This window comes from Drosophila novamexicana, unplaced genomic scaffold, assembly GCF_003285875.2.
Source record: "Drosophila novamexicana strain 15010-1031.04,08,12 unplaced genomic scaffold, DnovRS2.1 tig00001270-arrow-arrow-pilon, whole genome shotgun sequence".
In the NCBI taxonomy this organism is placed as follows: Eukaryota; Metazoa; Arthropoda; class Insecta; order Diptera; family Drosophilidae; genus Drosophila; species Drosophila novamexicana.
The window spans coordinates 960358-985541 of record NW_020824847.1 but is presented as its reverse complement, the minus strand read 5'-3'; the positions used below and the strand labels follow the sequence as shown (position 1 = coordinate 985541).

The 25184-nt window shown below is 42.9% G+C and overlaps 1 protein-coding gene across 1 annotated transcript in view; it reads right to left on the bottom strand.

Annotated features, from left to right (window-relative positions):
• Positions 1 to 23306, bottom strand: part of LOC115766821 (potassium voltage-gated channel protein eag) — a gene marked incomplete at its 3' end in the record, with an annotated part of 48866 nt that extends 25560 nt beyond the window's left edge. The window contains exons 1-2 of the mRNA XM_030710857.1: positions 23228 to 23306; positions 2120 to 2240 (exon numbers count right to left, since the gene is read on the bottom strand). Of these exons, the coding sequence (XP_030566717.1) occupies positions 2120 to 2240; positions 23228 to 23306 (200 nt within the window). The remainder of the gene's footprint in view (positions 1 to 2119; positions 2241 to 23227) is intronic.
• Positions 23307 to 25184: the final 1878 nt, after the last annotated feature.

Sequence of the window (25184 nt, the reverse complement as noted above, 5' to 3'; positions counted from 1 at the left end):
GGGCAAGATAGCGCAGTCAGCTAAACGCCTAGATTGGCATTACAAAAGTTTGGCTTGTCCGAGGAAAGAAAAAAAAAATTAAAAAAAAAAACCAGCCAGTAACGGGGCGGGGGTGGGAGGTGGTGGGTCGCTGGGGACATGGGGCAGGGATTGCTGGTCTGGCACTGCATACGCTTCCATTTTATTTTGTTGGCTTGTTTTTTGGCTAGGCCAACCGCTGTGGCAATTTTCGCTTACAAATTATAAAGAATTCGCTGGAGAATTTCACATTGTGCGCAACTTTACAGTTTTGCAGGCACTTGGGTCATGCAACAGTCGCCCGTCGACCCCCCCTGTTTCTTACATTTTTCAAGCTAATTTGCCAGCTGATTTGCAACATAAAAGATATAAAGTAAATGTATCGAAAAATCGCCTGCGGCACAATTTCGGCTTTGGGCTTTGCTACCTCTACAAACAATTTGTGTTCATTACACAAAAGTTTGCACACAGCCAGTAAAAGTACATTGAAGCCAACCGCATTTTCTTTGCGTTCTCTTTATGCCCCGAACCCATTGAAAAACGGGCTATCAAGGGCATAGCAGGCTTTTGTCAATTGTTTGTAACAGGCAGAAGGAGGCGTCTGTGACTTCGTAAAGTAAATAAATGCTTGCTTTCGGCATCAATAGACGAGACGAACTAGTTATGTCTGTCTGTCTCTATTTGTGAATTATCGATTTGTCGGAGACTAGAGAACATTTTAAAGAAAATCTAGAGGAAATTGTAAATGATCGATAGATCGTTTGCATGGAATCTATAAATATCGATATTAAAATCCCATTTTTTCGGCATTTGTGACTTCATAAAGTCAATATTTTCTTGCTCTCAGCATCAAAAGACGAGACGAACTAGTTATCGATTTGTCGGAGACTCGAGAACATTTCAAAGAAAATCTAGAGGAAATTGTAAATTATCGATAGATCGTTTGCATGGAATCGATAAATATCGATATCGAAACTCTATATTTGAGCATATGGCTTATAGAAGCTCTTATGGAAATTTTCGACATCTTTACCCTCGTTATTCATAAAAACCCTAAATTTTACATTTCCCAAAAAGTGGGGTTAAGGTTAGAAGAAGCAAGCAGCCTGCGTGGAGCAAGGTGCAGGGTATCGTCTAGTCGGGCATTCTATTTTGTTATTTTTTTTTTTTTTTTGTTTTTAATTGTCCCGCATTCTCGCATGCAGCAACCAGTGAATATCGCCCGGCGGAAGAGCACAGTTAGCCGGAACTGCGGCGTTTTGGCCTTTAATGCCTACTTAATGCCCTGATAAATGGACTCGGGGGCTACAAACTGGCCGTGAACCAGCTGTCTGCTGACTTTTGACTGAAATCTTTCCTTCCTTTCATAGTGCGCTGTCACTGTCAATCCGCTTGCTTGTCAGCCATAAAATGAGCACAAGTGTGTTTATAGTTGAAGCAGGAGGACATTTTTAGAGCCAGTGTTAAGTAAGTGCGCAAAGGGTCGAGCTTAAGTGTTCGAATAAATTAAAGCAGTTTTTTTCCTGTAACAAATTACGAAAGAAAAACACAGTTGAAACTATCAAGAGTACGAAATGAATCTGGGCAACTTTTTAGTTAGGGTAGAAAATAGGGCAGAAATAGTTTAATAGTGTTGGAAAAGGGTTTCGAAACACAAAAGATCAGCTAAAAAAAGATTCTAGATTGTAACTATAAAGCGAACATTTTATAGATTAATCTAAATTTCATATGTTTAAATACTGCAAATGCAAAATGTATCTAAGGGAGTAAAAAGCTAGACATGCCATATAAAAACCAAGCAAAAAGAAAGCTATATAGCTATATATCTAAGGGGTTGCAATATATAGTAAGAGCATAATCTCAGATGAGAAACACTCTGATTTGCTGTGAATATGAGAAAGAGACAGATGAATAGATAGACAGAGAGAGAGAGAGAGAGAGAGCGCTGGGCAGCTGTTGAGCGCAATAACTGCGTGGAATACAATACTTAGGCTAGCCAGATACATATATGGATATATGTATGTATATATAGAGATAAATAACATTTAGCGAGAGAGCGCAACAGAGCGAGTGAATATAAATCGGCAATACGTACACATACCTGCACGACTTCTGCATGACCTCGGCTCGGTTGTAGCCGCTAATCTTGCAGAAGGACTCATTGCAGTAGACGATCGGAAAATCGACGATTTGTGCGTTGGCCAATAGAAACGAGCTGTCCGCTGTAAAGAGATCAAGAGAAAAGAAAAGAGAGAGAGAGAGAGTGAGAACCGATTTGAGATTGATTCGTTTTCTTGTTGAATATTAGTTATATTTCTATCGAGAACTTACCTTTGTCTTACTTGTAAGACAAGTTCGCAATAGACTTATATCAGATACCTATAGTTGGGGCCTACGACTTGACAGAAGTATATACATAGGTATATTTCCTTCCCTAGTCAGGAAATATTAAACTGTTTACCTGAATGAACGGATCTGTCCATACCAAGTGTTAGATTTCGATCTATATATGTATATATGTATATACGTAACCTATTTGTCTGCTCTGACTGATTGACCAGATTAAATAAAAGAAAAGATTTAATTGAAGACTACGCCACTTTTCAACACTACCCAGCACACTTACTTTCGATAATAATCGCTGATTATCGATAACTGTCGCTGGCACTGCTTTGCCGGTGTTGACATTGCGCCCACGCTTGAACGTGTCACTCCGTCAGTCGGTCTGTCCGTCTGTCAGCTTGTCATTTAGTTAGTGAAGCAACGCGCATCTATCAAAATATTTGCGCGTAATTGGAACATTTCAAATGTTGTCATTCATAATAAAATGCCATTTGATAGTGCAGCCCGCCTCACCCAATTCTCCCCTCGCCTCTCAGTGCTTCCTTCAGTCAGTCAACTAATGGCGGTTGCTATTGGCCCTGTTCTTGTTGTTGTTGCTGCTGTTGCTGTTGCTGTTGGCCGATTCGGGTGCAGGTAACGTGTTACAACGAACCGGGTACATGGAACATGTGTTCGTGAAAACCACGCGCTGGCATCGCATGGCTTTCAAAATGCCATTGCCTGACTTCATGTTTGCCTTTTCCGAAGGGGACCTTCTGGTTACTGTTGTTATTGCAAGTAATTGCTGTGGCACACGCACACACACACACACACTCTATTGTATGGAACTAGTTACTAGTTCCCAAGCTAAACATCGCTTTAATGTCGCAACTAGTTGGAGCTAGGACTCACATGCTGCATGAACTGAACTTAATTCATCAAAAATGTCAGCTTATGTTTGCTGAAACTTTCGCGTAGTTCCAATAGCGCAACAGCTTAAAAGTGATTCGGCTCTAACTCTTGTGGTTCATGAACAAAAATGATCATGACTAAGGAGCCTGTGTGGTTCCTTTTATAAAGCTTACATCGTGAGCTATGCAAATATATTTGCTACTTCTTTTAAGCTTAAACTGCTCCATCAGCTGTCAATTTTCAGCTATAACATTTACGCAGCTTATAAACTAGCTCGAGCTAGTGTGCGTGTGTGTCGGGAACTGGTTCTTTGGAACCAGCGCGCCGAACAAAATGAGCTGCCAAATCGACAGCAGTAGAATGCAATATCTTTCGACATGCGACAGTTCAAAATAAGTTGACGTTGATTATCTACTCTATTTTTACAAACACTATATTTTGAGTGGGCGTGGAAAGTGGGCTGGCGTGGGAGGGTGCGGGGAGGGGAGGGGGGAGTAGCGATTGCAGGTGGGCGCCAGCAGGTGCCGTGTGCGGTGAGATGCATGCCAAGCGGGCACAAAAGCAGCACAGTAACCCACATACAAATACATTCAACTATTTAGATGCACAATTCACGTGGCCGGCCAATGCACACGTGAGTGTGAGTGTGGGTGTGAGTGTGGGTGTGAGTGTGGGTGTGAGTGTGGGTGTGAGATTTAAAAAAATATGCACATGCAATCGCTGGCAGTCGGGAAATGGGCAAATGCATATTTATGCGCTAGACACATGCACACCCACACACACACACACACAACTACACACACAACCTCACACCTACACACACACAGAAATTACAAGAGCAAGAACAACATTTGCTACTTTACAGTGTCAACAGTTGCTGCACGGCCCGGCGCCATCGCCAATGCCTCCGCTTGCCACGCCCACCTGCGCTTTAACTTTGGATCCAAAACGTGGCCTGAATCTGGATGTCGAGTCCGACTAGAGATGAGCGCACAAGCACGACTTGACAGCAATTAAGGCAAGTAAATATTTCATATATATAATATATTTATTATTGGAAGGAAATTACCCTTTTGACCAAAAATTGGGAACTTATGTATTTTGATTATATTATTGGAACAGCGTGTCACGAGTTTAATTGCCAACTATCGAGCACGTGCCCATCGCTAATCGTAACGCTTCGCATTTCGAGTATGTTTGTTATTATAGTGGCACTCACTCACTTAAGCCTGTGGGTGTATCCGTGTTTCAGTGTGTGTGTGTGTGTGCGTGTGTGTGTGTTTGATTTTGCCATTATGTCAACGTCATGACATTTTACTGTATCAACTGCCACTTGCAGAGTGGACAAGGGAACCACCGATATGGGCACGCAGGCAGCCAGGCATACAGGCAGGTAGTCAGTCGGTGGCATAGCTGCATTGTACAACACTAACACGACACTGCAGTGTGCACTACACAACACTTGATGGCATTCAAAGCTGTTGGCTGGCAAAGTTTTGCAATTTGTGTTTGGGTCATTTGACAGACGCGATTTATTTTTAAGCCCGATGAGCCAGGCGCCACATCGAGCCAAGGGCCAAGTAGCCGAGTGGATGCCAAATGAGCCAAAGTGTCTCATAGTACATTCAAAGGGGCGGGCAATATAAGGTTGTTATGCATACAGATTGCGCGCATAAAATGCGCAGATTAGTTCGATTCGCATAAGCCAGAAAATAGTCTTTGTCTTTGTTCAGTTGTCTCTGTTCAGAGTTCGAAATAGTTCTAGTTAAGCGGCAGCTATAGCTCCTGTTGGCGTGGTAGGAATCCGATTTGCAGCCTTGATATAAACTTCGAACTTCATATGCTTATGAAAATGTGGAAAATAATAGACTATGCATATAAGTCTCAAATTCCATTTAAAATTCTTTCCACTTTCATAATTTGTTATGCATACTTAGTAATATGAAAATTCATTCAAATAAGCTACGCGTGATTTCGATTTTGAAAGTCGAGCAAAGAGAAGGGAAGGCAGAAATCGTGTGGAGAGTTTAGAAATATAAGTTCTGTTTGGGTTCGGGTTGAAGGCCTAAAGTAAATAAAACTAGTTCCATTCTTTTCACTCTATCGAAACGAAAGACGGGGTTTTTATAATCCAAACCATGTCGACTCAACGATCTCAGGAACTACAGGCGCTGCGGTCAGCAAATTTGTTATGTGGCCTGCTTTAGATAAAAATCAAATAAATTTCAGTTTTTCCATGGCTTTTAACAAAAAGTGTAGCTGTAAAACAAGTATGCTAAATGTTGAATTGGGCGAAAGAAGAATCGTTTGATAGAGAGTAGTTGGAGTCTCCTTTATGATCAACTATACATAAATATGAATCATTGCTTTGCTCTTTGCTCCTGTTGCACATTTGTGTTGACATGAATCAAATGCTGCATAAATGTCAGAAATAAGCCACAGTCAAAGCTCAGCCCGCAGTCAGTTGGTAATTAATGCGAATTTCATGTCACCACAAGCCAAAACGAAAAAAAAAAACGTGTACAAAATGGAGATAAATAAAGCTGCAAAATGCGAACAAAGAGCATTTTAATTATAATAAATTCAGCAGCAATTTAACAACTGGCCAGTGCAGAAGCTCTGGCAAGGATATGACAGGACTCGCACCGGGGCCAGGCATCGAAACCATGTGACAGCTCCAGTTGAAATGTCAGCCCTGCGACGCCGCGCATGATTGATGAGCTACTCTGCTTACTCTAGTATCCTCCCCTCCCACTCCGCGCCCTGTTCGAGGACTACACTTTAAGCAGGATGTTGGACGGACTGTGCGCGAGCTGGGACGGGGCGGGGCGGGGCTGTTGATTGATTCGACTTTGGTTTTGGATTTTGGTTTTTGTATTGGCTTTAGCTGGTCGTAAGTGGCCACTCGGCAGCAGAAGCACAACAAAACTAGTCCATTAACTAAATACTATATATGCAGCACACACACACACACACACACACACACACACACACACACACACACACACACACACACACACACACGAGCACACACGTGGTACTGTGTGTGCGGTTGCAAGTTGTTTGTTGTTGCATAAAACTTTCATTTCCGCATGGACGATGCTGCTGCTGCTGCTGCTGCTCGCCAGGATTTGTGCCTGCCTGACTGCATGCGCCTCCACTTCTGCTGCACCTACCCCTCCCGATTCCGCTCCCTTTCCCCCGCTACCCTGCCGCAGCAGCAGCTGCTGTTGCTGCCTGTTGAAGCCATTTTGTGTCATTATTTTCTGTGGTTTTACATTTTCCATCTTGTTGTCGTTTGCCTTTTGTTTCGTGCTTGCCACACCCACACACTCACACACATACCACACACTCACACACACAAATACCACACACACAGACAAAAGCTGGTTTTAATGACATTAGCGAGCGCTCGCCGTTTGTTGCCTTCTCTTTCTTGCCCCCACGGCGCGTGCCTTGCAATTATCCTTTATGCCACACACACACATGCACACACACTCACACACTTACACACTTACTTGCCACACATAAGTGGGCACTGACAATAGCTGGCTCCTGTTGTCCCTCCAGTCTCCCCCCCGTCCCCCCGTCGCCCCTCTATCTCCCTTGCAGCTGCAGCCGCCCCACGCTTTGTTTTTGTCCGCACGGTTGGCGATTAGGCCACAGATTGCCAGCTGGGCATGTCATTTAGTTGCGCTTTGTGCAGAGCCCCAAACCCCGCATTCCAGCCCCGCCACCTGCCACGCCCCATAGGCCACGTCTGATACACCTACACACGCTTTAGCTCTGGCCTCAGTTTGCACAGTCGAGTGCATAAATTTTATTGTCCGAATTGTAAAAAAAAATTGCAAACTAAGAATGCGCTAGTCGGGTGTGTCCGACCGTGGGATGCCCTTCTATGCGAGCTTAAATACATGCTTCTTCTTTCCCTCTCCCCAGACTATGCAAAATGCGCTTTTGCCTAACCTCGGTGCTTATTGTCCGATCTTTGTGAAGCTGAAAGCAGCCTTTTTTCACCTGTTACCTTTGTAAAAAAAAAAGTATAAGCTACTTTTGCCCATTTGAAATGGACGCAGAGTATAAAAAGAGATCTAATCCCTTTTAGCAACGCGAATTAATAACATGACAACGGGTTGGCGGAAAAGACAGGTGAGGGGCACCTGGGCAACAGCTCCAAGACCCGCAGCTGCAGTAATGTTAGAGAGGGGGCGGGGCGGGGGGTTGTACGTGTGGTGAGGTGAGGTAGCCAGTTAATAGGGCTATGGGTACAAGGTAATATGCTTTAGTTGACGGCGCAACAATTCCTTGGGGCATGCTTCAAACGAATTGCAACAGCCTCGCAACAGCGAAGTTTTTTTTTTTTGCCACACTCCCCCCCAAAATGCTACAACCCCCGCACAACCCTTCGCTTATGTTCTACACACATCTAAAGGACAAACTATGCTGGCTGTTGGCCCTCTTTCCCTTTTTCGCCTGGCCCTCTAACTTATTTTTCACGCGCTCACCTAATGGCATTTATAATAAACTTCACACATGCCCTCCTCTCTCCCCTTCTCCCTCTCTCTCTCTCTCGCTCTCTCTGTGTGCGTGTGTGTGGCACTTTGCATTGTTATTAAATTTGCATAATTAAGTGCAAACCTGCCCAGAGATGCGTTGCGCTGCCAGCGAGTGTTTGTTTTTCATTCATTTTTTTTTTCGGGTCTTTTGTTTTATAATTAGAAACTTTACACATTGGAGAGGGCGATGGGTTGGCTTATGGGTGTGGCGTGTTAGGTACAAGTTGATAAATTTCTGTTGCATTATTAAACACACGAACAAGAAAAATGCAATCATAAAGCTTTAATCAAGAGTGCTTAGTTCAAGAACATTCTGTAAAGCGATCCAAAAGTTAGTTGTGCGAGTAGAGCGAACATTTAATCTAAAAACTAAGTACGCTTGAGAAGTGCGTAGAAGGGCGTTTTCGATACAAAAGTCTGACTCGCAGACATCTGTCCCTATTGATGCTGTATGATATGGAAGTCTGCTTTAAAACAGTTGGAGTACAATCAAGTTTTCGTCTTAAAATATCTATTGGTTAGCCAAGCATCAATAAGAAGTCGAACTTTTGTATCAAAAATGCCCTTCTATGCACTTCTCAAGCGTATTTAGTCGTGGGTTCGAAGATTGGGAATCGAAACATTTCGGCTTTTTTCCATTTCATTTTCTTTGGCTCAAGTAAAAGACATGTTTCCCTTTTCTGTTGAAAATCCAATTTAATTTTTGCACCGCGCTTGTGCCACAAATTTCAAGTTTTGGACTGTGTTATTGTTGTTGTTGTTGTTGGCCTATTTTGAAATGTGGCCAATTCGGACTTTGGACTGGGGTTCTGCTTGTTGTTGTCGCAATTGCCATTAGGAATTCAAGGTCAATTGTGTTTTCGTGCAGCAACTGCCACGCCCAGTCATCATCTGGATCAAAGTGGGCGCGTGAAGTGGTTTGCGGAATGGGGGGGGGGGGGGGTGTAGTGGGGTAGGGTGTGTGAGTGTGTAGATTGTGGTAGCTGCGGGGGGTCGTCAGGTCACATCAGAGAGTCATCATTTACATTTGGTAACCAGAAACTCAAATTATTGCCACATCACTAGAGCTGTGTGTGTGTGTGTGTGTGTGTGCGTGTGTGTGTGTGTGGGTGAAAGTTTATGTGTAATTGGTCACATGCACACACACATGCACACACAGACAGACACACACATGCGGCGCCATTGGTTTTCATGCTTCGCAGCTTTTGCTGAAGTTTTGTCCTCGTTTCATTTGCCTCATTATCATTTGTGTGTGCGTGTGTGTGCGTGTGTGTGTGCGTGTGTGTGTGCTGCTCTGTGGCTCCACATTTTTGCCAGCGCCGCCCCACTAGCTGCCCCCGCCGCTAGCACAAAAATAGTTGATTGCGTAAACTTTTTTGGCTAAAAGCAGCAAAAGCAAAATTCAAGCAGCAACTTTTCCAATGGCCGCTGCAAGCGCTATTTGTGCGTGCGTGTGTGTGTGTGTGTGTGTGTGTGTGTGTGTGTGTGTGTGTGTGTGTATGTGCGTGTTTGTGTGTGTGCGCTGGATTGTTGCTGTTTTGCATTTTTGGCAACTCGGGCGGGCGGGTTGCGTGCAGCAAGCGTACCGAGAAGCTTGCAATACTTTAACCAAATTAGGCAACACACACACACACACACACACAAAACCACACACATACACACACACGCCTTTGCGCCTGTATATGTGTGTGTGTGCGCCTTGTGCGTGCACTTGCCTTCGTTCCTTTCTGGGTTACCTTTTCATATTCTGCGATATTTGTTGGCTTGGGGCAGCGTCAACTAAGCAAATTCGTCGCTTTTCGACACGCGACGTCACAAAGTTCTTGTGAGTGCGTGTGAATCAGTTTGTGAGTAGCATATGAATGTGAACATCAAGTATTCATTGTGGCAAACTTGACTTCACGCAATAAAAATAACAAAACTTTGCTGCCTAAATTTAATATTTCATGATTTCCATAGAACTTTGTTAGAGAAACATTTTTCAAATGTTTGCATTAAGTCATTTAGATTCTCCAAATCGTAATTTCCTATTAATGGATTTTGTAATTAGCTGCCTCACTGATCCTTTTTTGCAAGCTTCTTATTTCATGTAGCCTGGCTTGGAACTCAAAGCCCAGGTAAGCCCCGTCTTTAATCCCTAGCTATTCATCCATAGTCGTAAGTTTCCTTTCTGCACAGACCCTAGTCCGGAAGCCTTAGTTTCTAATCCCTAGTCCTTTGTTCTTGAATCAACCCTATGCATCTGGCCTTTTGACCCCTACTCTTTTTGCCCCTAGTCTTATCCTTAGTGTAAAGCATTGTATATGAAGGCATATAAATAACTTTAAGACCCTAGTCCGTCCCCTATTTATAAGTCCTTCATTCCATGTTACTGCAAAGTTAAGTTTCGTGTATCAAGGATGACTACCAAGCCTTGAGTCCCAAGTGCGTAACCCCTAGTTATTGGTCTCGAGTGCCTTGTGTACTTAGTGTAAGGTATCATAAATCAAGCCTGGGAAGCTAGCCTTGAGTACCTTGTTCGTTACGTTTCGTTACTTTTAGTCTCAGTCCTTTGCATTCTTAGCATTTAAATCCGAGTCCGTAGCCACTTGTCTGGTCCTTAGTACCATTTTCTTTAGTGCTATGTATCGTGGACCTTAAGTCCCTAGTCTTTAGTCATTAGTTTTTGGTTCTTCTATTTAGTTGTATTTTAATCTTTTATTTCTACTGCAATTGATGAGTATTCGTAAGTACCTAGATGTATCTTTACTGAGGATCTTAGTGGTAAATCTTCTCTTGTGGCTTCTTCCACTTCGTAGCCCATTTTCCCTTCTTCTGCCGATGAGCCCTATTCCTAACTGTTGTTTCCCTGTCGTTATCTACCAGCTCTTAGTCCTTGCTGCTGCTGGAGACACACTTATTTATATGCATCGATTATTTTATTATTGTATTGTATTGCGTCCTGGTTGCAAACTCTTATTCCATCGACTTCGATTGCATCCTAGTCAGAACTGGTTGAGGTGAATGCGTGTTGTCCGACACTGATGACTATTCATGGGCTATTCAAACGCCATTTGAGTACCAATGTGGGTTGCAGTTGCTTCTGCACTCCTTCAATTGGAGCATGACCTCAAGTGAATAGTTATGAGTGGATTCATGAGTGCGAGCTCTTTGGCTGAGTTTGGTCTTTGGCTTTTATGTGGCCTCATCGTCAGCCACGGGCCGGCACTTAGGAATGACAAGCTGATAGCAAAGCCCCCGATCCAACCACCGTTGATTTGCCTCCACCTGCGCAACACCTGACGGCAAACACATGACACACCACACAGAAGCCCCCATCCGCCAACCATACAAAACAAAAGCGGCAGCAACAACTTAATCCAATTTGATTGGCCTCACCAGCTGGTCTGGAGGCTAGTTCCACAGTGGTCGGTGTCAATATACCCCCCTTTCCCAAACTACCGCCCTCTCCCACAATAGTTGCAGCAGCTCTGGCTGCTCATATTTGATGAGCGTAGCAGGCTAGCAGGGCCGCCCACCGCCCAACCTCATAATCATGTTGACCCACAGACTGGGGGCAGGTCTTAAATGGCATTTTATTTAATGCTAAGTGTCGCTAGCAATCCAGGCCCCGACCCCAGTGACCCCTCCGTGCCCGCTCTTGCTGTCTAATTATAGCGGCAACGCATGTCGATTTATCGAGAAATCCTGTTATGATCCAATGCAATACGACCTGCCCGAGACTTGACCACAAATCAAATGCTAATGAATTATGTCAGTGCTTAAGGTGAGGGCTAACGTGTGGGCCGTAAGCTGGGGTTAAAATGATAGGGGGCTAGGTAAGTTCAGGAAATTAGGTAGTCATATACAGTGGCGAGACGCGGGGGCCACCCACGGAGTCAAGGTTACAAGTGAAAGGCAAAGCGTGAAGAAGGTCTGGTGGGTGAATAAGGTATTGAAGGCCAAACAGAGTTAGGCACTATGGTTAACGCAAAGGTTTAGAAAGTGTTGGTTGGGTTAGAGCATGCGTAGGTCACTTTGGGGGATGCGGTTGAGCTAGACCTTAAGCTAGGAACAGGGGGTAGAGTAGTGATAGAGTGTGAGATGGCACGAGAGGGTCTAGAGTTAGGGCTAGCACGTAAGTGTGGAGGGTTCGTGCTGGGAAATAATGTAGGGTCGAGAGACAAGGTTACAATTGTAGACTTCATGGGGAGATAAGGTCTGAGGCTAGAGGGTAAGGTAGGGTTGAAGAGAGACGTTGAACTAGACCTCGTAGAATGGGAGATAGAGTGTGAGGCTGAAAGGGGAGGACAAGAATTACAGCTATGTTAAAAAAATTAATATGAGGTAGAAAGGGAGGTTCCAGTTGTAGCAGGAATCAAGGCTAAGCAAAATGGGGGTTAGGAAGGATAAGAAACGAAAGGAAACCTTGAGGGCTAAGAGTCTGAGGTAGGACTTGAGCAGGAAGCCGTCTATTTATCGTTTACTCTGAGTCCTGATTCGTACAGCTGCTCAATTGAACTTGACAACTGTCTTCAATCACTGAAACCCTATAGCTATTTATGGGCCTGGCCCTGACTCAGCTGTCTGGAATGTGTTAGTCGTTGAATCAAAAGGTCAAAGCAAGAAAATCGTCTGAAAAGGGACAGTTCGTGAAGGTGCTAAGCACCAATCGGTACTTTGTACCACATGGCGTATGATTTACGGTGCACTAACCAACTCATTAGCCATGTTTTATACCTTCTTTTGACGCAAAGCCAGCTCTCCATTGGGTTAACCGAACACTCGAAGTTAGTGTTATTTCTACTGCTCCGGCCACGGCGACGTTTGACCTTCTCGGCCGGGAGTGGAGCGGCGGTAGCAGAAGAAGGCCAGGGTACCGCACTCGCGCATTTCCGGGCACACACCCCTGCTACCCCCCCAAAAAAAAGGGACAACAAAAAAGAAAAAAAACGCAGAAAAACAGGTCAAAGACGCAACCACGTCAAAAGTTAAGTGTCACAAAGCAAAGTAAAGTAAAGCAAAGCAACGCTAAGGTTACAAATGGCACAGCAACAACAATAAACAATCAACAGCAACAACAACAAGAACAACAACATGCAAATGGCAAAGCCAAACGGGGCGACCCACCAAAAATCGATAAATGTAATGGCAAAACTTGAAGGCAGCCGCTGCCCAAACCCGCATCCGGCAGAACGAACCCCAGTTCCAGCGCCACACGCCCCACAGTCGTGCTAGTCAACGTTAATTTACACGGCGACAGCGAAACAGCAACAGCAACAACAACAACAACAACTAAAATAAAACACAACAAGCTAAGGAAAATCAATAACTCGCTTGGCTAAGAGCCGTCGAAGTATTCCACTGGACGGATAGTCGGTTGGACGGGTCGGTCGGACGGGTCGGTCGGTCGGTCGGGTCGGTCCTTCTGGGGGTCAGCGGTTCAGTGGGTTGCTGTTGTCTTGCTGTCCTGTTGTTGTTGTTGTTGTGTCGTAATTGCAATTGTTAACTGCTGCTGCGTTTACATTTACTACCCCCCGCCCCGCCTCGCCCACTCTGCTGCTTCGTGGCAAGCCAGCACCCGCTGATATCCTTCGCCCACCTGCAGAGACATTCAGTTTCACGTGGCTTGTTGCATTTGACTGTGGCTGGGTGGTTGCTGATTGCTTGATTGCTTGACCGTGTCCGGTTACGGCAACTGTAACAGTGTAACAGCCAGCGTGCGGACTACCAGAAATGCACGCATTCAAATATTTATGCACAAACGGCGCGCCGAACTGTGCAAATGTTTGGCCAATTGAAATAACTAACTGGAGAACGAGCCAACGCAAGCCACAAAACCTACGCGACTGCGGCTAAATTTGATGTTAATTAAACCGAGTTCAGTCAGTTTGCACTATCCGTTCGTTTAGCTGGCATTCAGTACGCACTGCGTGCCGCTCGGATCGCATTCAATTCCCAGCTACGAGACCTGCCCATTTGCTCTTGCCCATGCAGCATTCATTAGAGGCTTGTTCCATGGGCATTCACTTCTCAGTTGCATATCGGCTGCAGCTGTTATTCAATGTTGTCATTCATTCGGGTTTTGCATTCAAGGATCATTCACGGATCAGTCAGCTCCTCACAACTTGGTTAGTTTGCGCTCTGTGCTCATTTAGTATTTATTTCTTGTCCAAATATTTGTTGGTTTTTCAGCCGTAGTCTCTCTTTTGGTGCTCATTTGGCTGTCAGTCATTCAGAGCGCATTCATTTTTCATTCAGTGCTCAATTAGTGCCTGTTATTGATACTTATTCCCAGCACATTCAGCTGTCACATACTATTCGATTGTTGCTCATTCCATAAGCAATCAGCGCCTAATTGATTGTCATTCAGTCATCATCATTGCACAATCATTTCGTGTTTAATCTGTTCATATTTATGACGCGATTATTGCTTTCAACTGCACAATGGGGCTCTTTGAGGCTTGCCAAGTCACTGAATTCATGGCAAATGGCTAATAAACGGGCATATTATTTCTGTGCCAGTGTTTGTAACAGGCAACAACAAGTAGGCCTCTGCGAACAAAAGAGGACGACGAACTGAGTCGACCTAGCCAGATCCCAATGTGTGAAAGCATAAACAATAGACTTGCAATTTATAATATATTTTCTCTTGGGAATCGCACAGAACGGGCTTAACGCAATATCTTCCATTAGCTCTTCTCATTTCCGTAATATCGCTTTGGAGAGTAGTTACTTTATATTGATTGACAATACTTCACTTTTTTTATGCCCAGCCCCATTTTTCCATTTCCATTTATATGTCCAGAGCCTTGCGTTTTGGTATATAAACATTTTGATGTGTCTTATTTAAGCCCTGAAAATTTCATAAAGATCGGAACCTAAGCACCGAAGTTTATCAAGAACGCTTTGTTAGCATAGCTAATGGAAGAAGAAGAAAAGGCCTTTGTGTGTGTGTGTGTGTGTGAGCTTGAGTTTGTTTTTATAGATGGAAGCAACTTTGTGGGCACAGCTTGTCGCTGCTTACAGGGTATTGCCTTGTCAGACACTCCCGTCAACAACTCTTCTTTGCAACTTGCCATTTTGTTTTCTTTGGTTCTGAAACCCAACTCTTTAAAGCTCATCTAGTTTGGCCTGTTAACTATCTGCCTATGTGAAACGGAGCTCTATGTGAAACGCCTTTGCACATGTTCAATGTCAGAGGCTAAAACACTTGCGGAACCACTAATGAACCAGTGTCCAGTGTCCAGGGCCAGGGCCAGAACTAGTTCACAGTGTTTGAGCATGACCTATGCAAATTTTTGCGTTCTGCTTTGGCTGAGTAAGCGGCAAACAAACATGAAATTGACCTTTTCTAATTGGCCCAAGCCTAATCGTTGGCCACACACAAAATGCCAACAACAACAACAACAACAACAAGTGAAAATCTCGAGAACGGCAGCAAAATTTACAAAAGCGCAAAATTGACAAAAAAAATAAAAATGAAGAAAATTCTGGGAAATAAAATGTGTGTGAAAAGGAAAACTTCAAAGCTGGCAAGTCAAACGAGTGGCTGACACTTTTCTGCACAATGTTCTTGTTGTTGTTGTTGTTGCGGTTGTTCTTGTTGCTGTTGTTGTTGTTGTTGCCGCTTGCCACTGGCTGCTGACAAAGATCAAACAGCGCGTGGCCGAGGCGAGATAAACGTGCGAGGCGCACCGCAAAGGCGACAACACAAATTTCAAACATTGCCAATGTTCAGCAGGGTGTAAGTGTGTGCTCGTATGTGTGCGTGTGTGTGTGTGCGCTTGTGTGTGTCAGAAGCTGAAAACCACGGCACAACGCTTTGGGTCCGGACATGGCTGGGCGTGCCGAGGCTCGTTTTTCTCGGGTTCAGCATGTGAAAAACTTTTGGCCTCAATTTCGACTTTAATGAGTTTGCACTAAAAAACAACAAACACCTAACTTGCGTGTGTGTGTGTGTCTGTGTGTGCGTGTGTGCGTTTGTGTGTTTGTGATTGGCAGCAAATCGAAATGCTCACAGGTTGGGCCACAACATGCCCCCCCCTGTTGCGTCCCCTTGGCGTTAATGCCAGAACACATCCAACGATAATTAAAATTAGATTTTTTTATTTTGCACTTGGAATAAGCACTTAAATCTTAAAACAAGCACTCAAACTCTAAAGAAAATGGAAAAGCTTTTAGTTAACAAATTTTGTTAGCTGTGCTTTTAAATATGTGCTAGTTAGATACCCTGTAATTGGTGAGCTGAATCGCAATCTGTTTGCTTATGAAAATGCTGCAGACTCGCTTGGAATTTTTGACTCTAGATAGCCTTCGACCGTGACTTTACTCCTTAGATGGCTGCTTCGTTATTCAAAATGTTGAATTCCGTCTTTTCTTGTCTTCATTTCATATGAGCAGACAGCTGAGGAAGTGTTTCACAAGCCAAAAAGCCATAAAATAGTTAATAACAAAATTAATATGAACAATTTTCAGAGCTTCAATTTAAATGAAACTTAACAATTTATTAAACACATATTTTCAAGTTTTCTTAATAAAATTTGATCATAATTTAATTTAACTACTCTACATAAGTACAGGGTATCTGCTGGGCGAGCATTATCGATTCAAACATTTGAACTGTCTAAAAGGGCAAGTTTGAGCTTGACGCTCTATGAAACACCGTAATCATTGAACACATAAAAAGGGTTGAAAGGCGACCGTTTTTCGTTTATAATTCCCAAATGGTTTAAGCACGGACCGCAGTTATGCCCGACTGAGCTTTACGAGCACCGTCTGCTTCTTGTTTGGGCTAACCACTTAACGTCGAGCCAAAAGCGTTGCGAGCCAAACATAAAAGTCACTTCAGCCGAAGCTTTTAAACGAGCTGGTTATTTGCCTGGCACAGTTAAAGCCACGTCTCTGGGCCAGACAAGGCCTTGGCCAAGCAGCTGTCGCTGTGGCCGAGTTGCGGCTCGTTAATAAGTTTGTTGTCATAATATATTGCATTATGGCCTCAAAGCTATTGTGAAAATGTGCCCGGCTCAGTGGGCGGCGGCTGTTCGACGATTTGTTAACTTTGCTCGAAAAAACGCCTCCACACACAAAACTAATACAAATCGACCCAAACAAACAGCAGGCGGCAGGGGGCGGGGGGCAGGGCCCGGAACGGTTCGGGGCTGGTGGCATGATTGAAAAACCGTCGAAACAAAATGGTCGAGCAGTCCGAAACGGAGGCACACGCTGCGTATACGTAATGTGCCAGCTCTGGAGTCTCGCGATTCGATATGCAAATGTTTGGCTGAGCTATACCCCATCTTGCCCGCACTTTCCCCCTCGTGCCATCCTTAACCAACAAAAATACAGCTAAATGCATTAAGAAGTCATGGGAAATGGCAGTGCTTGAAGGCAGCTCACATTTGTTTTCCACTTCATTGAATTACAAGCTGCAAAACTGTGAAGTAGCCCTGAGCAATAATCGAAAAACGAAACTCAAATTGCGGCATTGCTTTTGCCTTCCGTCTGTGGCATATACACACAGCCCCGGACAGAGGGTTCGCCGGTCCGCCAGTCCGCCAGTCCGCTGAGTAACAGCCTCAGGTAACGCAATACGGCTATAGCTGAAGGGCTCTGTGGAGGTGGAGGGGCAGCGGGGGCGATACACAACCAGCCATGCTACAAAACATGAAAATTCCTTTATGTTCGCGATTTTTCGTCAATTTTGTATACCCTAGCTGAATAGCTTATTGCAAGGGGTATCTGCAACGCACTCCGATTCTCGAAGCCAACTGAGCCGTGAAATCTAGCATATGTAAGTAGTACAGTACATACTTCAAATATAACTGATTTAACTCAACTCAATGCGTTATTGCTTAAATTCGTTTTTAAATCGGAATCACTTAGATAAAACTTGTTACGAAATACAAAATATTATCTACCGGTAAGGAATAAATAAAATGTATAAATATATTCCTTATCTCAACGTGCAAAAGCGTTATTTGATATAGCATCAATTCTTGCAGAGGGCGCATTTAATTGCGTCACAAATTGCATTTGTCCCCATAATATATTGTTGGCTATTTGGTTACCTTAATAAAATTTATATAAAATGTCAGCTAGCTCAAGTTCAAGTTCAAGAGTCAAGAATTTCAATTTAAGTTAAGTCAGGTTAAATTGAAGTAAAGTAAGGTTGAAGTAAATTCATTATTGCCTGCAAATCTAAGCCTCAAGTTTAAACATGGGTATTCTTGACGTACTATTGGATGTGTGTCGAGCTTTATGATATATATCTGGATATTTGGCGATTTCTAAAGTTTTTTAACAACGATACTTTCTTTTTTCGCTATTTACTCCAAGCCCAAGCCGCAAGCTAGCCAAATCTTAACATACTTCCAAAATGTATAATATATATTCGGAATCAGTATCTCCCCTAGTATTTATTTCCCTGTTCTTATATTAGGTAGTCTCTCAGTCTTAAAGCTTTATCATATAGCTGCCATTGCACTGATATGTCGAACATTAAGTTGAAAATCTTTTCTGTTTTCTTACATATAAATCAAAGTAATATCATCATCGCTCTACCATATCTTGAGGCTCTATAGAGAGCACATCACTCAGTGTGAAAAACTTATCAAGCAATATTCTCTCAGTCAAAATCCCTATCAAATCGAACTACATCATTCGTATAAACGCGTTTGTTAGTCTACAAGTCTATTTAATCTGCCAAAGAAAACCATTCTTTTCTCTGCTCGTTTTGTGTCTGATGCTCAGGTTTACTTTTACTCGGACGCAAGGGGGACTTTCTCTTGGCTGTGCCGTGCAACAAACGCAATTTACTTGTCCTAATATGCGACACTTCCTTAATTCGCTGTGGCAGCCACTGCATCCATCCAGCAGCACTTCCTTATCCCTATTGCCATGCCCGATGCGCTAGCATTTTTGCTCGTCCCCCATTCTGTTGCGTCTGTGTGCATTTCCTTTATGTCGTTTTCATTTAAGGCTCTCGAGCAAAAAACGAGCCGAAGAAGCAAACGAAAATGTGAACAGACAAAAAGGAAAATAAATGTGCGATAGTCGCATCTTTTCGCAGTTCGCTTGGCTGTGGACATTAACTAGCTTTTATCTCTCCATCTTGCTATCTCGCTCTCTCGCTGGCCTTTTTCTACCTGTGCTTTTATTAGGTGGGCTTTCAGTTTGCCCTGCTCGGCAAATCCTTTTGAAAAAGGCTTTATGTCTGATTTGGCTGCCCGGTAATCCGCTTTTGACTAGCTCAAGTCCCCTTCTCGATACATATAAAAATAAAATGCATGCCCATTAAACAAGCACCGCCCAATCGCCCACCCACCCACACGTGCACCCGCTTGATGACGCACATCGACCTTGAAATGGTCTCTTGTATGACAAGCGGAATGTTTAAGTAGACATCTCTATGAAATGTGCCAGTCAAACTTTCATATAGTCCGTGTTCGCTTCAAATTGTATTAGCAGCTGTGGCGCGCTTTCGTTAACATTCGCGTGCGTTAACATTAACAGCAGCGCCTTAGCAGTTTTTATGTAAGGCAAGCACTTAGTTAACATTAGCATTGGAAATTCCAAAATGTAAGACTCTATAACATAATAGGCTTAGCATATATTTGCTTGTGCAGCGGAAGCCTAACACATCAGACTAACAGAGTTTGTTCTGACTGACTGAATGACTGATTGACTGATTGACTGACTGATTGACTGATTGATTATTAGTCAAAGTGTAAATTATATAAGATTAGACGAATAACATCAAGAAGAATTAAACCGTATAAATGTGCTTTGCCAACGCGAGTTAACAGAGCGTCGGACGAGCAAGCGGAAGGTCGTTGGTTCAAACCATAAGAAATTTATAATATTTATATATACTTTTATTTACTTAATCTATTCATACTTGCAAAAAAACAATTATAATTAATTAAAACGAGAAGCTAAGGATATCTACGTGAAGCTCGTAAATGCTGAGTTTGATGGAAATATCGTGTAAACCAAAATATGTTCCCTTAAAGAAACTCTTTTGACGTCTGGTACTTCCTATATAGCTATATAATATTAGATTTGGCTCATATATTAGCAGCATAGATTAACTAATAAATGTAATAACGTTCCTATGACAGCTACTATATTATATAGCTACGATCCGGCCGGCTTTGAGATATGTTGTGTACTGCCTGCAACAGAGAGGCTGACCTAGCCAAAGTTTTCACATGTTAGCTTTAAAACTGAGAGACCTCCAACAAACAAACGGATGGACAGACGGACGGATATCTCGACTGTTGCTGCTCATCTAGATGATATATACCTTTTGGGCTGGGAGATTACACATTTGATAGCCGAATTAGAATACCCTTCACCCTTACAAGCTTGAAAGTTTCGCTACGCTAATTCCTCTTAAGTCTAGCTTAAATCAAGCTTAGTCTAAATACCAGCTTGATGGAATAATAGCTGGTAGAACTAGCTTGCACTGAAAATATGTGCCATTTGCTTTAATTGTATCTCGAATTCGGCTATGCTTTGAGCTCAAATGATTTTGTACACAGACTCTGGTTATTTGCAGTCATTAAGTGCGACAATGTGCAACCGCACGCCCAGACAATAGTCAGCCATCTGCTCCGACAGCCAGGCATGTTGTACGCGCAATCATTTGACAGAAAACAACTGCAACAACAAGTGCAACAACAACTGCAAGTGCAACAACAACTGCAACTGCAACTGCAACTGGAGCTGTGTCTGTGGTTGTGACATAAATGCCAGCTGTTTGACTGTGTGGTTCGCCTGAATTGCGTTGGGTTTGGCTTTGGGTGGCTTTTCAGCCATCAGCTTGTTAATTATCTGCGTGTTGCTGTCGCTGTTGATGTTGCTGTTGCTGCTGCTGCAACATGCCACGTTTTACATTGTGCAGCTGATCAAACCTGACGCATATAATTGGTTTATCCAGCCACATTTGCCCATGCACTCCCACCTATGGGAATTCACGTCCATGTGTCACCTCTTATTGCAATTCCCATCAATATGCCCCCCCCCCCCCCCCCCCCCCCCTTTTTTTTATATCCGTACTGCGACGTACATTCCGCCATGCTCCTGATATGTGCATATGAGTTGTCAACTATCGATTGGAATTCGTTTTCCATCGAAATTTCTATTTTTTGTTTTCGCCCTTATTGGATATTACTTCCTGTCGATATGCCGCTCGCTTCTTCATGTCGAAATTCCTTTCTTCCATTCTCATTCATTTTGACAATCTTTATTCATATTCGTGCGCCTTTATCTGCCTACCATTCAACTCGGTTCTTCTTCCGTTCCCAGTTTTGCACCTGCTTGTCCTAATTGCCATCTGAAATTCCTATTCTATGACTATTTGATTACTTATTTCACCTTCCTTCATTTATATGTTTATAGTCCTTTATAGGCCAATTGCTTTCGGCTTTAACTTTTCATCCAATTTGAAACTCGATTCAAGTTCGTGAACGTATTGCGACTGTCATTTCTGTTTGAAGTCCTTTTGTCTTCCTTCCATTCATGAGACTTTATTGACAATCCGTTTCAATTTCCTTCTCCTATTTCAATTTGAATATGTTGCCTGCGAACATTCATGTATTCATTTCGGCGTATATCAATGCATTATTCACTTCTTATTCTGCTCTTCCAATTAAATTTGCCTTTCGTAGTCACAGCTATATTCGATGACATCCCTTTGGTTGGCTTAATTCTCACATCTTTGCTCAAAGTTCTTCTATTCACATATTTTTGCCGATTTGTGTTTGCCTGCGATTCCTGCGATTCCTGCGATTCCTGTTCCTATCTGCATTTCCAGTCATGCTCACATTTTAATTTCTATTCATTTATCTAGTTTTGCTACGATTCCCCCTGTTTCAATTCCTATTCATTTTACCTTTTCAATTCACAATCCTATTACTATTCCCATTTCTATTCTCAGTCTCATTCTCAGTCCCAGTCCCCATTTCCCATTTCCCATTTCTCCTTCCATTCTCAGCTGGTCAACAGGTTGCTGCCGCCGTTTTAATTGGCCCAGCGGCGACGACAACCCGCAATCGACGTGTGTTTTTTCTTCTCTCTCTGTGTGTGTGTGTGTGGGTTGGTGGTTGTGTGGGTTGGCTGTGTGTTGGTCTATTTATATAGCTAAGCGGTTGCGTATGTGCTTGGCCCCTGCGCCCCGCTGCGCCTCTTTTCGCACACACGCTCGCTGTGCGCGGTGTCTGATTGCGGCTGAAGCTGCAAGCGTTGACAACTTAACGGAAAATGATTTCACATTCCGTGTCATTCCACCAGACCAGCCCATTCAATTCTATTAGCCGTCAGTTGACAAGCGCAGAACTTTTGCCCATAGCTGACCACAAATGAAAGACCCGTACCTAAATGCTGGATGTAGTGTTAAGAACTTTGCGTGGGTTTGTTGTCAACCCTCTTCTGGCACCTCATTGCCTTTGCCCCAACACTAAACTGACCTCAGGACTCGGCATGTATGCGAGTTGATCTGCAATGCAGGGAATTTGGAAAATTTCTTTGGAAATCATATCCACAATTTTTCCAATTGTTATCGATGACTCGGATTGATTTGTAAATTAATTTATCGATAGCTGTTCTGGCATACTTAAGACATTGGCTTTGCCTAACTGTGCAAAATATCGGTCTAGTTATTTTATTAATACGATCGATACAATAAAACAAGTTATTGCATGTACGAATCGTTTCGGAAATCGATAGACGCCGCATTCATATAATGAATAGGCTTATATCATCTTTGAAAAGCATACTGATTGAGGTCTTACACTATAATATGGCCAGTTCCCCCATTTATATTTCAGTTTTACACTATAATATCAATAGATTCTACATGGATATAACACATAAATCTTTGAAAAGCATATTGATTAAGGATTTACACGATAGTTTTCAGTTATCGATAGTTGTCACATTGATATATCTTTGAAAAGTGTATTGATTAAGGGCTTACACTATTATTTCAATAGTTAAGAATCTTCTGATATTATATTCAATATATACAATTTAACATTTTATCTACACAATAATAACTTCGATAGTCGCCACATGAATGTTATCGATAGATTATTATCCACATTGAAATGTATTCAACTGTTTATCGATACTCTACACATTGAAATGTTCGACAAAATCTTCGATAAATGTCTATCGAACGTGGCGCCAATCGATATTTTCGATAGTGCTTGTTATAGTTCGGATCTTAGCGTTATTTCTAATGGAGAACAGTTGCCCGGATCAACACCATCAAACACTTTAGGTATTCACTTAACAAGATGATTGCGACACTCGTTTAGTTCACTTATCGATAACTTTGTGAGTAGCTTTTTTTGTAGCAATTCGAGTTTTGTTTTTTGTTTTTGTATTTTTGATTTGATATGTTCTTAATAAATTGTTGTATTTTGTGTACTTACGCTGCGAATTGGAGCGCCGTATTATGTTCTCAAGGAATGTGTTCTGTGGAGCAACAAGTCCACGTCGTCCGCCAGGCATTTTGGTGCGTAGTCGGTGCGCTGCGTCGCCGCTCTGCGATGACTGAAAACTGGCACCTGAACCGCTTAGCCGCTAGCCTACGGCGGCTGCTGCGCAACTTAGCAGTGGATGGATGGATGGATGTCGCTGCCTGGTTACCGTCTGTAGCTTTCTCTATCTCGCACTCTGCCACTCGCTTCCTTTCGGTTGCGCGCTCTCTCTCTCTCTCTCGTTCTCGCACTCGCTCTCTCTTGCTCTCAATGTGCTGTGTGCCGCTTGCTCGCTCGATCTTTGCGCATTCGTTTAGAGCAGCATCGCGGCAACGGCGACGGCGACGACGACGACGACGACGTTGCTGAGCAGCGCTGCATTTTGGCTGCGCCGGCCGCCCGCCATTTTGTTAAGCACTCGCTCACACACACACGCTCGCAAATACGCACACGCACACGCACACACGCGCGCAATGCAACGCTGCTGCTGCTGCTGCTGCTTCAGTTCCTGTTCCTGTTTCTGTTCCTGTTGTTGTTGTTTTTGACCACTTCACACAGTCTTATCGGTTGCATATGGCACTGCAAAGATAGGCAAGAAGAGGACAAAACAAGACTAATTTGTAGCATACTTTCAAGAGCAAGTTCATGGATTGCACAGATAACGAGTTTGAGCGAGACAAATGGATATAATGAGCAAATAAAAAGTGTTCGTTTTGCTGCTTTGTCAACCCCTAAACATATGCCCCTTGTCAAGCACAGCCCACGCAAATGCGTACTTAATCCTTAACCCCCCATTCCCCCTACGCTCCTCCTCCGCAACTGTGCAATACGTGAAGCATCACATGTGAAAATAAAAGCAAACATTTACGCAAAATATCAGATTTCCCCCCAGCTTCAGACTGACTGAAGCTGCCATATTCACTGCAGTTACCTAATGTACTGGAGGTGCGCGCGATTTTGTGCAATTCCACCCGAAAATGTGGAAAAATCATGAAAAAATGTATATACAACATTTTTGTTTATTTACTCAATTCAATCGATCCAAAACTCATTTTCAAAGATCTTTGTTCAAATTCATCTGATACGTGTTTCACACTTTTCGGAAAATTCATTCCTGCTTGGTGAAAATGGCGCTCATTTCCAAGGATCTATATGATAAATCATTTGAGACACATTTTCGCAGAATCCAATTTTCCTTTGCTAGAAATGCGATTCAAAGATTTTCTTGACCGAAATTTAAGTTTTATCCGCTTTGCTTCAAACATATTTTCCAAGCTCTACATAAGAACTTAATGAATACGAGTTTCAGCGATTTGCAAAATTCCACCCACAGCGTCCGATCGGAATTCAAACTCATTTCCCAAAATGTTCCAGAGAATTTATTTTATGCGTATAACGGGCAAGCCTGGGGTATATATATGTAGCAACTTGATGCTTGGACTTGCAAACTTTCTTTAAATTAAAATTCTTGACTCTTGAACTTGAACTTGAGCTAGCTGACATTTTATATAAATATTATGAAGGTAACCAAATAGCCAACAATATATTATGGGGACAAATGCAATTCGTGACGCAATTAAATGTACCCTCTGCAAGGATTGTCGACATAAGAATTCATGCTATATCCTATTACGCTTTCGCACGTTGAAATAAACAATATATTTATACATTTTTTCATTCCTTTCCAGTAGATCATATTTTCTATCACGTAATGATTCGAAGTAGGGTGCTCGATTAAGGCTTATATAAGTGATGCAGATTATATAAAAAAAAATTGAACTTGAACTTGAGCTAGCTGACATTTTATATAAATATTATAAAGGTAACCAAATAGCCAATAAAATATTATTAGGACAAATGCAATTCGTGACGCAATTAAATGCACCGTATGCAAGAATTGATGCTATAT